Below are 13,027 nucleotides of genomic sequence, written 5' to 3' on the forward strand. Positions count from 1 at the left end.
AAACATGTGCCTGCCCCACACCAATGGGGTACGCTACAAAGTGAGATTGCCTCTTATTGCGCTAACTTCCGGGATTTAATTGATGCATGCTGTCCTACGAAGCTTGCAAACATTTTACGAAGCTAAATCTCCATGGTAACTTAGGCTGAACGACTAGCCTGGTCAAGAACAGGTTTAGTTCTGGCTAGGATTAGAGAAAATTCATTAATTCATTCATTAATTCATGTATTCTGGAGTAATACAAAGAGCTACAGTCCTGTAAGATAATGTCAAAATATTCCAATTTATGATGTAGGCTGATCTGAACGCAGCATCAGAGACACAAACAAAGTAAAAGAAAGTGAAACTGATCAGTGTCTGTTTATTTTGTTTATAATCTCACTCATTTAAGTATTAACACTCATCAATTCCTGCATTAATTACTTTATGCTTTTACTGCAGCAACAGTGTAGTTTTTGGTCTGAATTATGGATTTTAGTTCTTCATATTTTTAAAGAATTATTCCTCAATTGTGACATTCTACAGTTCCTCTGTGTGTGATTGGTCTGACGCTGTAATATCCACCTCCGTCACTAGAGCGCGCCGGTTAACCAGACTGAAATCAACACACTTAACTCAGCGTGTTGTGATCGTGCTTTGTAGGACAGCTTCTCTCTGACAGGAAATGTTTGGTTAGGTGAAGTTCGCTAACAGAGATTAATCCAGGATATAATTATCTAGATTCGTAGCATAGGCCCCAAGATGTTCATGTTTTGGAATGCCATTTTGAGAACATGTGTTGCTTTTAAAAAACACTGTAAATAAAAGCTCACTAATGGCAACAAGACTCTCAATTTTTTCTTAAATCTTGCAATATCTCACACAATTCCACAAAATTCCTCTAAATTTCAAAAGAATTGCTAACAAAATCAAGAATTTTTTAAGTGAACTCAACTAGGGCACAAAAGATTGTTCTTTTTTCCTCCAACTGAAATCTGCGACCCAGCAAATCAAATTGGTCCTTATTTGGCCCCTAAGCTAAAATTTGTTTGACATCCCTGCGCTAGATAATGGGCTCACAATAATGGTACAATGCAATGGAAAAATAAACGTTTTTTGTTTTTTGTTTTTTTGTTTAACTAAAGGCATACTTATTTTGGGTATAGCCTTTTTAACTCAGGAATTCATGCCAGTTTAAAATTAAAACCAAATCATCAAAACGGAACAAAATTGTGTTACCACGCACAAAATATTTAAAGTCCATTTCACGTCATTGTCACAAATTTTGCGAGACTGGTTTAAACTGGAACACATCAACGACGTGATCAAACCTGAATGATACAGGTTGGTTATTATTGGTATGACTAACAGTACATGGACAATAATTATGATGATGAGCATTCAGATTCATGTGAGATCTTTCCCTGAAAAACCACCGCAACCAAAAATATGTTTCTGTTATTTTATCATTATCATTATTATTTTTGTTAACGACCAGTTTCTGTCAGCAGGGGAAAAGTTTCTGAAGTAAACAGGTGACATATAGATTTGAGTGTCTGGTTTGAAGTTCATCATTAAACCCAAAATATCTGTATTGTTGCCAGTTGGTAACAGATGAGAATGAGACGGACTCAATGAACATCTTCTGACCTGAAATCCAGTAATCTCCTTAAAGAGTGAAGCTCCTCTGTAACTGTTACAAGACTCAAACAAACAATCCTGCTGTCAACGGTCAAGAGTAAAGGTTTATAACCAGTTTACAGGAACAAACTGTTAAAAATCCATAAATGTATCACTGCTAGACTACCAATTTAAGGAAGTAGTTCTATCCAAGCATGTAGAGTTCTTAGTTTGACGGGCAGCATGTGCTTCCAATCCCTGAAAGCTCTGTTTTAAGGGGTGGGCCATAAAGTTCCAGTCTTGTTTATAGACATGCAGAGTTTGACAGCAGCAAGTGTCAGCTCTGATTTCTCAGAGCTGACAGGCACTTACGAAACTCCAGCATGAAAAACACACACAGCTTCTAAATTGATCAGGATTTTTATCAAGAGGATATCTGCACATCGGGTGAGTAAATTAAGTTTGAATTAAATGGGAATTTATGTGTAACAGGAAGGGGGAATTTATCTCATCTTACCTCTCCTCCACTTTTCACTTCAGGAAAGATGGAGGAGGATAAGGATATGTCAACTGCTGTCAATGACGATGATGGATCTTCTTGTCATTTCTCCAAAGAGATTGACGCTTCGCCAATTACAAAAGATCCCTGTGCTGCACCATCCGAGCACATCAAACTCAATAAACCAACCACCTCACAGATCTCAGACCAGATGAACTCCTCTCCTTCATCATCTCCTGCTGTGGTACTGAAACCCAAAACTCCTTCCACAAATCTCATAAAACTCAGCTCTTCCAAACATAACCCCACAATTTTACCTCCTCTCTAGCTCTCATCTGCCTCAAAAAACAGTTTTTCCAGTGACAGTTTGATGGGTCCTCCCACTTCTTCATCTGCTACTGCATCCACACCTGCTGCATCATCTACCTCCTCTCCAAAGAAATGCACATTTGCCTCAATGGCAAAGCGTGTGATAATTCAAGAGAGACTTAGAAGAGCAGTGGAGGAGGATTCCAAGGAGGAGGAAGACGGTACGAAGACCTTGCTTCTTCTTTGTTTTTTGACCTGCAGGACGCACAGGTTCACTGCTACAAGCTAATGAAAACAAATAAAATCTGTTACAGAGACTGTAGAAGAGACAATAATTGGATATAACTTCAGTTATAATAAGTGCTGAGTATTGCTTTGCATCTATATTCAGTTAATTTTGCCATAGAAATGCATGAAAATTTTAGTAAATCTCTTTAAACATGTCTCACTTGAGTCATGCAGTCTCAGTCCACCAGCTGAGTCCACAAACAGGGCAAACTTTATCACAAGTTTTAATGTTCAGGAAATGTCTCAGAAACTATTTTACTTTTTATCACAAAACACACATTTGTCCCTAAATGTAATTTATTCATTTTTTTTTTTTTTCATTGCACACATTTACCACAATGTTTTAGGTGTTCATTTTTGCTTTTTAATGTTGTATACAGTATATTACATGGCTTGTTAGCATTCTGAGAAACATAAAGAGACATTTCTTGAAGTCATGGACTACTTTTGAGTTTTAAAACCCTTAGATGAACTGATGTCAAACATCGGGGTTGTTCACAGATTTGGTCATGGTTTACAGAGTAACCATAAATATTAAATTAAATTAAAATACTTTTACTAAAATGTGAAGAGTGGGACTAGAATGAATAAGCAGCACTTTAATACCTAAATACATACTTATACAGCAGAAAAAAGTGGTTTTGGGGTTTAGTTACTCTTTAAAGGACATAGGGGAGGTGGTAAATGCTATGAAACCAAATGCAAACACACAAATACCCGTGTGACACAGGAACTTAATGCTGTAGACAGTATTTCTGAAGCTCTGGGGTCTTGTCACTGGATATCTGAAAAGCCAGGACGATGGGCACATGTGTGAAATGTAGGCTACATGCTATCACATTAACTGTACTTCACCTTTGACATCTTCTCGTGAATATCTCAAAAGTAAACTAAAATTCTCTAAATTTCTCCAACAAACTTTTTTATTGTATTATATTATTTTGTTATATATATTTTAGCACGGTATAAAAAGGAATTACAAAAGACATTGTCCCATATTTACAGATTTGGTGCATTAGGTATCTGTGTAACAATGTATGAGTGATTATGGAGTATTTGTCTGGTGGGATTAATATTTTACCCAGTGTGAATATAATGAGAATCAGCACTGGATCACATTGCTCCTCTTGTGTACCAAAGGCATTAGCACTGATTGAAACCGATATGCACAATAAATGCATCTTTCCTTGCCAGATGAAGAACCAGATGAAGATTTATCCGTGGCACAGCTGGAAGAGAAAGCCAAAGCTGGCGATGCCAGAGCTCAGACCCAGGTGAGTGAAAGCAGATGACCAGGCTGGCACTTGGCTCTGTTTTTTAGCTCTGCTGGGTCACTTGCTGGTTGGGAGCATGTGCTTCTATTTTTGGTTTCCTGCAAGATGAGCCTTGGATTTCAGCTTGATGCATCAACATCTAGTCACACTTGGGAGTTGTTAGTAGTACTTTAGAGTATATTACATTGCAATATCTATAATAAGGTTAGTACATAAATGAAAACATCATATTTGTGCCTAATTCTCAGATATATGCACTTATAGAGCTAATGATGATGATGTATTTAAATTCAAAATTTCTAAAAAAAAAAAAAAACATTTTTCTGTGTTTTCCATGATATATGTGAAATATTTGTACATACTCTCATCCTCTTTGTACAAACTTAGATTGTCTGTGTGAGTGATCATGTAAAGTGTGACCAGTACAGTGGTCAGAGGCCGTATTAATGATAATAACACTCACGTGATGACAATGACACTTTACACTACAGATTGGTCAAAAACGCTATTAAAAAAACACTATATAACAAGAAAATTGAAGAAATAAAGGTAGCACAAAAATGAAAATAAAGGTTAAAATATTGGTAGTTTGCACCTTGCAATAGATGAGTTTTATGCTGCGCTGAAGACTTACACAAACACAAGAAATGCATTTCCCCAACGGAAATAAACTTACTACACCGACCCTTTACATGTTTTTATTCACATGTAATAGGTGTCTTATTTCCTTTATAGTTCACATACTTAAAGGCTCTTGTGATGTTCGCTCTACATAATCAAACTTGATTGTTGACAGTATTTACAGGACTGATGCATTAACATTTCAAACACACCCCACATATTGAAGGCATTAGTAATGATACAAGAGAGAATAAAGTTATGAAATGACAGTTAAGATTAGAAAACAGTCACCTGATATGTCCCTGGAGGCTCTGCTGCTCATTTTATTTAGACCTAATAACCTGACAACACACTCGAGGACTGGGAAATATGGGTTTTGTAGTCCTGTCAGCACCAGTAAGTTATTTGCATTTATGTGTGCTGCACTGCAGAGATAGCTTAAACTGATTGCTATATTCAGAGTATATTATATGATGGTGATTTGTATTTCTAGATATTTTAGTTTTACCTTGCAGGCAAAATGAAATAAAGGAGCTGAATTTACATGCACCTCTGCCTCTCCACTTTCAGCTGGGTCAGCACTATTTTCTTCTTGCTGAAGAGAAAGATGCAGAGTTAAATAATCACCTGGCTGTTGGATGGTTTATTAAAGCAGCCAAGCAGGGAAGAAAAGGTGCAGCAAGAGCACTGCAACACTGCTGGATCCATAAAAAAGGTCATTAGTCATTCACATTGACAGAGGAGAAAGTAACAGATTACAAGTACTCACTTTATTGTAAATAAGTTACTTTTATGAGCTGATTTACGGTGTTTCTGAGAAATCTATGTTTATGTATCATTCTTTTGAAATGCGAAAAAATACCTAACTAGTCTTTTACTATGGTCTACTGCCGGTGGCTAATCATATACGTCAATGTATATAAGTTTACAAATAGAAAATCGCACCGCGATCGCCTAGCCAATAGGCTTCGACTTCCTCTAGTGGAGACTGTCAATCAAAGTGAATGTGGAACTGTGCACGAAAACAAGGCCGCACGTCACAACAGTAAACAGGGAAATATGATTTTGGCTCTAACCTCAGAAATTTCCATCTCCAAAAGAATAACGATGACCCATAGACCTATATCAATGCGACCCAATGTGACCTTGGTATGTTCCGCCATGAGCATTTTTACACCCAAACGTTAACTGAGTAAATTATTATTTTCTGTTTTAAAATTATCAACAGACATTGTGAGACTATCAAAATAAAATGACCAGACATCAAATGCATCACATCATAGCCGACCAATCAGATTAAACATAACACATCGCATCAAAACACCTTTGAATGGAGGTTATTTTCTCAGTCTTAGAGTCAATAAATGTAGCTATACTTAAAACTTGATCATTTTTTTTTATTTTGAATTGAGTTCATCTGTGTTATTTAATTTATAAAAAGATCGTACATTTTGACAAACGTTTTATTTTACACAGATTCCTTTGTGAAAAAAAAGAAGTTCCAACTGTTCAAGATTTCATCTCTTCCTTTTTAAGTTCATACATGAGATGTTTACTGTATGCAAGGGAACCGTGGCAAGATTTATTTCCAAAAATAAACGTGGGGGTGAAAGTAACTTGTAACTTTTACTTTGAGTGCTACTTAATTGAGCTATATTTTTTACGTGTATTGGAGTATTTTATGTATGACTTGCTTGTACTTGTACTTGAGTACAATTTCAATCACGTAACAGTACTTTTACTTGAATAGGATATATCAGTACTCTAGTACTAAATTTAAAACCCGAGGAGACCTGGCGTTCCAGGCTGTGGCCCCCACACTCTGGAATAACCTGCACCAGTCTCTCAGTAAGCTCAACTGTGTGGACACTTTAGCTTTTAGTTAACTGGATTTAAAAAAATTTTTTTATCCTTTTATGATTCTGCTCCTATGATGTATATGCACCCATGTTTTATGATGTTGCACTTGTATTCATTTCCCCACAGCTCTGTATAGCACTTTGTGATTTTATCTGCAAAAAGCGCTTTATAAATAAATTACTTACTTACTTACTCTTTACACCTCTGAAAATTTATATCACATAAATTCATTTGCACATCTCTTTTCCAAAAAAAAAGAAAAAAATCATATTTTGTAATCTTTGATAGGAATCACTCCTGAGAACAAGACAGATGTTCAAAAGTTGTCAACAGAGAGTACGTTTGAGCTGGCTGTGAGAAAAGCAGCGATGATGATGTACTGGAAGCTCAACCCGGACAGGAAGAAGAAGGTGGCTGTGTCTGAGATGCTGGAAAATATTAGTCAGGTCAATGCAGTGTCAGGTAAAAGGACCACACACACACATCACAGAATAATGGAGCAAGATGACCAGAATTCACTAACATGCAGTAGCTCCCATTTCTGTTTGAAACATACCCTCCTCCCCTTTGTGATTTCAATATTTGCAGCTGTCACAGTTTACAGTCTCACATTACATGTTGGCATTCAGGGGAAGCATGTAATTCACTGGTGTTGTGGTCATTCCTTACCAGGAGGTGGCACTGTAAGCAGGATTCCTGGCCCAACCTCAGGGCAGACACAGAAAGTGCTGGAGAGCATGGTCAACAATGAATGTAGGTGTCCACAGAGAGCCACAAAAATAGATAAAAAAAAGTGTGCTTCTATCTTTGTCATTGGACAAATTTACTTTTCTCAGCCAGGCACTCGGTTGACCTTGATGACTTTGTTGAGATGACAAAGCAATATGCACAAGGAATTATTCCATCAGGCAACCAAATCACCAACCAAGACTCAGCCAAGTGTAGGAGTACCAACACTCCAGCCCATGACAGTAGTGAGGAGGTAAAAAGAAACAATGGCAATGAGCAATCAAAATATTTCAAATTCACATAAATTCCCATTTCAAAGACAATTTTCTTTTTCCCCATATGTGACTGCGTGGTACAGCATAAGGCGGAGCTTGTCCCGTCAGTGTGTAAGAAGTCCCAAAGAAGTTCTTGGAGTTTTTGCCGAAGTGGAATGATGTTGGACACCAAGCAGACGACTGCCATCAAAAGAGCTATGGACATGAAATCCCGCCTTATGGTAGTTCATAAATGATAAGCATAGCATTTTCTGTTCTTTAGTCTTCATACAATTAATCATTTAGGATTATTTTATTCTCCACATCAATCCAAATTGACAGATCTTCCAAATTTAAGATAACTCTTGGGTTTTCCCCTTTTTTTTTTTTATCATGTTTGACTTTTATCAGGTAAGTTTTCCAAAGTCCATAATTGTTTTTTTTCCCACCGACTATAGATGCTACAGTATCCATTACATGGAATTGTTGAGATGAAGGAGCATCTTGTGGACTGGGCATCGCGGGCTGGTGTCCAATGGCTGAGCACGATCATCCCCACGCAGCACGTCAACGCTCTCATTTTTTTCTTCATCATCAGCAACTTAACTGTTGACTTGTTTGCTTTTGTTATTCCTCTGCTTGTGTTTTACCTCTCCTTTATCTCCATGATCATTTGCACACTTCGAGTTTTCCAGAGCAGCAAGGCAAGTATTTTGTCCCCTTTTTATTTAAAATGTAATTATTATGGTTGTTGTTATTTTAATGATGACAACAAAACTTAAGTAAAATCTTTCTTTTCCAGACTTGGGAAAACTTTCGAGCTCTGACTTCTCTGCTCACACGTTTTGAAACTGGCCTCGACGTTGAGCAAGCGGAAACAAACTTTGGCTGGAACAACCTGGAACCGTACCTTTATTTTATCCTGTCCGTTTTCTTTGTAATTTTTTCATTTCCTGTTGCTGACAAGACTTGGATCCCGTGTTCAGAACTTTCCACCGTGGCTGTCTTTTTCACTGCTGTCAGTTACCAGAGTCTTAGCCCAACAGCAGCAACATATGCACGGCGAGCAATGGTCATAGAGGTCAGTAAAGGGCAGGCAGTGATAAAATGTTAAGAATATTAATTTCAAATAGATTTCAAATGCTTAAAAATGTATTGTCTTTTGTATTGTTAGGTCTTTCCAATAAAACATCCATCACTTACTTAGTATAAAGTTTGAAAGCCAATAAAAGTGCTGAAACAGGCATAACTTATTAATTAAAATAAGACACAAACCTTTACTTTAGCCAAATGAGGACAGAATTATACTCCAAAATAGACAAAAACAAATGCAAAGAATGGGCCTCAACATCTTAAACCCCTGTATTCAAATAACTGTTCCAAGGTTTAACCAAAAAAGAGGCTTTTATTATTTTCCAAGTCATAAAATTTGCATATAGTGTGGAGGTTAGCCTTTAATTACATGTTAGAAACTTAAGCTGAGAAACACTGTTGTTCAGCCTAGTCTCACAAAGTGCATAACAATGACACAAAACGGACTTTGACTAATTCTTGGTGCGTGGCAACACGATTTCCAATTATTGTATGTGCTGCAGGCAACAATATTTATTTGTGTTTTTTTGTTCATGCTGTAGTTATCACCTTAACCACAACCCTTACTCTAAACCTCTTACCCTTAACCATAACACAAACCCCTAATGAAAGGTTGTAATAAGATGCAATTGCACTAAATATCTTCCAATCGAAACATATTGAATCGCGGTGGCACGCACGAAAAGTGAAACTATTATTTTGTGACAGTGCCACATTTCACCTCAAGATAGTGTTGTGTTTCTCTTATTTCTTTGATAGAGAAACAGAACCACAGAAAACAGCAATGTGCCAAAAACAGTACCTTGAGGAACACCACAATATAATTTCTTTATTGAATAACAAAATAGTTAAACAGTTGAAAAAACATATATTCTGTGAGTATTTGAACACTGTCTGTCACAGTGTCATGTGAAGTACTACAATTGAGGATTTACCCATATCAGCCTGCATCAGTAAATCAAGTAAATCATTTAAATGTTGTCTTGTTATTAATAGTTTATTTTGTTTGATTTACAGGTAGCGTCATCTTTGTGCTGCCTGACCCAGTTTCTCCCAAAGAACAGGACGGTGCTTCGGCTTCTGGGACACACCTTTGCCACCCTGCCACTCAGCAAGTCTGTGGTGCTGAAGCTTAGTCTCCCATGCTTGCTGTATGTTTACCTTTTCTACCTGTTTTTCAGGTGAGTTTGGAATGGTACTTTACATGTTTTTCATTTATATGGGAAGTGATTCAAGCAATCTCAAGTTTCTTGTGTCTCTTCCTTTCTTTCTTCAGTATGGCAAGGATGCGTGGTTTTCGAGGGATTTACTGTTTCCTGGTACCTTACCTGGTGTGCTTCATGTGGTGTGAGTTCTCAGTGGTCCTGCTGCAGAATTCCTCCGCTGTGGGTCTCATTCGCACTTGCGTGGCCTACTTCCTTTTCTTATTTGCGCTGCCTGTTTTGGCTTTTGGCCTTGCCATCATGCTATTCATCCAAGTTTTCAAGTGGTTCCTTGAGTTGGAACTGACAAAGGTAATAGTTACCCTGGTTGTGTGTGCAATCCCGGTAACCCTGCGTCTTTGGACGCGCTTCAGCATGTCCATTCTGGATGTCTTTCGCTCTTTGACACAACGTGGCCCTGTCAAGCTCATATTACTCTGCATCTCCATGGTGATCTTGTTGTTTTCCATCTACGTGTACCACGCAGAAGGACAGAAGGTGTACAACTCCACCCTGACTTGGAAACAGTACAGCCAAGCATGTGGACCCCCTGCCTGGGAAACTAAAGGCATGGCCCAGACACAGATCTTCTGTAGCCACCTGAATGGACACAGAGTTACCTGGACTGGACGATTCAAGCATGTCCGTGTGGCCGAGACGGAGAACGGGGCACAGTCTGTCATTAACATGTTACCAGTCTTCATGGGAGATTGGTTGCGTTGCTTGTATGGTGAGACTTATCCTAAATGTGAGCCAAAGAACATCACAGTTGCAAACCTAACATCAGCCAGTCCTGCATCAACTTCTGTTCCACTGCACATGCTGCTTCGAATGCAAGAAGAAGAAGAAGAAATGTGTCAGATCAAGGCTTTGGCCAAACATACCTGCCATGTTAAACGCTTTGACAGCTATCGATTTGAGGTGACAGTTGGATTGATTCGTGAAGGAAGTGCAGAGACAGAAGACGCAGCCATGGACATAATCCTAATGGCCACTCATGAGTTCAGACAAGTATTGCTTAATCTAAGCCCTGGAAATATGGTGGAGTTCAGCACCAAGATAGAAGGTCGACTCGGAGCCAGAGCTCCAGCCTTTGAGTTGAAAGCCATCCACTGTTTAGACTGTGTTTCTTCACTTCTAGCTGGAGGCAGGCAGGTGAAGATAGAAAGAGACTGGAGACGTACCACAATGAGAGCCTTAAAGTTTGCATTTGATTTTTTCTTTTCTCCGTTCCTGTCAGCAAAAATATCCCCATAAGTGAAAAGAAAAACAATCAGAGCAGACAAAGCAACACTAACTCACTTAGTTTACAGTCTTCATGTTACCATGACACAAAAGACAAAATGTTGTTTGCATATTAATCAAACATGAATGTAAAGGTGTCCTGTTAATGCAGTGAAGTCTCACTGAAGTGAACGTCTTCCATACAAAAATGTTTAGAGGTTATTATTATTATTATTATTATTATTATTATTATTATTATTATTATTAATAAAGAATCCACTACTTTATTTACGAGCTTGCGTAGCAAAAAAATGAAAAAATATTTTATCATCAATTAAAACTCATAGCCAAGCTTCCCAGGAGCTACCATCTTGAATGTCACGCAAAGTGCATGATGTCACACGATTGCTCATTTAAGCTTGTCCAAGCTGATTTGTGTGAAACTTCAACACTTTATAGCTTTTGGTCTATTTAGAAGATTAAAGCAGAACTAAGTAACTTTTTCACCTTAATAAATCCTTCTTGTCATCTCTGTGAGGGTAATTCAAGTGTTTATGGGGTGATTGGGGGGTCTTTCATCACTCCCTGCTGTCTCTGGCCAGAAAACCGACCTTGCAACTTCACTTGCCTCCAACCTGGTGGCAAGACTTACTGCTTTACGGCAGCCCAAAACAAACTAATGCTAGATTATGACAAGCACACGGTTATCTATGAATTAACTTTTCTCAAACTTATATCATGGCGGAGCCAGCAAAAAAAAGGCAAAGAAGACCTTTATCCGAGGAACGAAGCAACTCCATGCAGTGACAGCTCAGCAGCAGTACACATGCAGCAATCACACACACATATGTTGCGGCAACAAGCACGCGCGCACACACTCGCAACCCAGCGCTCCATCGGGCAGCACACACACAAATATCCATCTATCTATCCATTCATCCATTCATTTTCAGAGCCGCTGTCAGCACATAAACACATCACACATATTTCCACACTCCCTTCGTATTACTCCCAAATCATTAATTTATTTTACTTGTCTCTCTTCCTTATACTGTTCACATGGTCACATCGGACTATATGTGTGAAAATACCCTTAATGTCACTGTTGTATTAGGATTTTTCAGTGATCGGTTGCTACCGTCTTGGGAGCGCAAAGGTGCGCATGTAGCTGTGGGGTGGGGCAGGAGGCGGGGGGTGCGGAGGGTTTCGACAGTCACATAACCAAAAGGGACCTTTAGGGGTAGCGCTAAGCATAAATTACTTAGTTCTGCTTTGAGAGAAGAAGCAACTTAATAAAATAAGAGGTAAAATGACAAAAAAATACAGGCTCATTCACATCATTGAAAAGTAATATAATAAGAAAACAATTTTTTATATTATTTTTATAATATTGTATTCAATTATTTTTCAAGGTTAGGCCTTTTTATATACATATATTGTATGATCTTCTAAAATATATTCATTATTTTCTATTTAATGAAGTGCCAGCATTTACCCACATTTTTGCTTTTTAAACCAACCTGTTTTAGCTAACAAGGTTTTGTCTTACCAGTGTTTTCCCAGATGTTTTAAATTATTTTGTTTATCTGAAGATGTTCAATTATATAGCTTCATATGTATTCCTAACCCTTTTGTTTGCCATACTGCAATTTTTTAGTCTTTAATAGCCTCCAGTTAGAGTCTTTGCTTTCATCCATTCACTTTTAGTTCACAACACTCACTATGCCATGAGCTATAAGGCACATGTGGATTCGATATAAAAGTTCTAAGTAATTTACCTGCTCACATTTTGAAATGGATTAGATTAAGTTGTGAAACCTTTACTTACTTTATAACTTAGAAGTAAATGCAATATTAAAAGATTTGTCATTAACTAAAAGCTAAAAACAGTGTTTCCACATTACAAGATAATTTTGTAATGCATGGGATATTCTGACGTATCTGTGAAGTACCGCAAAAATGTGAAAATGTTCTAGAATTCTTGTTGGTTTCAAACCCTAAAGCGCATTGTATTGCAAGTTACTTTAATAACTCCAACTACATATAAGTTGTTGTAATTTTTTTTATTTCAGAAGG

General features: G+C 37.7%; 1 protein-coding gene across 2 annotated transcripts; it reads left to right on the plus strand.

Annotated features, from left to right (window-relative positions):
• Positions 1-1,907: 1,907 nt before the first annotated feature.
• wfs1a (Wolfram syndrome 1a (wolframin)) lies at positions 1,908-10,985 on the plus strand. Of its 2 annotated transcripts, none has more exons than XM_028460322.1 (13): positions 1,908-2,046; positions 2,140-2,342; positions 2,427-2,628; positions 3,890-3,969; positions 5,161-5,305; positions 6,739-6,912; positions 7,039-7,203; positions 7,287-7,432; positions 7,538-7,675; positions 7,892-8,137; positions 8,236-8,514; positions 9,543-9,706; positions 9,802-10,985. In XM_028460322.1, the coding sequence occupies exons 2-13, from the start codon at positions 2,145-2,147 to the stop codon at positions 10,982-10,984; spliced, it is 3,120 nt and encodes a 1,039-aa protein (XP_028316123.1). In that variant the 5' UTR covers positions 1,908-2,046; positions 2,140-2,144; the 3' UTR covers position 10,985. The 2 variants fall into 2 exon arrangements, with proteins under 2 accessions (XP_028316123.1, XP_028316181.1); XM_028460380.1 differs by having other exon boundaries at positions 7,123-7,203.
• Positions 10,986-13,027: the final 2,042 nt, after the last annotated feature.

Source organism: Gouania willdenowi, chromosome 1 (genome assembly GCF_900634775.1).
Source record: "Gouania willdenowi chromosome 1, fGouWil2.1, whole genome shotgun sequence".
Classification (NCBI taxonomy): Eukaryota; Metazoa; Chordata; class Actinopteri; order Blenniiformes; family Gobiesocidae; genus Gouania; species Gouania willdenowi.

Excerpts from the sequence above, each read along its gene's own strand:
- wfs1a (XM_028460322.1), top strand. The coding sequence starts at position 2,145 with ATGGAGGAGGATAAGGATATGTCAACTGCTGTCAATGACGATGATGGA. Across the intron at positions 2,629-3,889 it reads TTCCAAGGAGGAGGAAGACG|ATGAAGAACCAGATGAAGAT; the intron begins GTACGAAGACCT and ends TTTCCTTGCCAG. Across the intron at positions 5,306-6,738 it reads CTGCTGGATCCATAAAAAAG|GAATCACTCCTGAGAACAAG; the intron begins GTCATTAGTCAT and ends AATCTTTGATAG.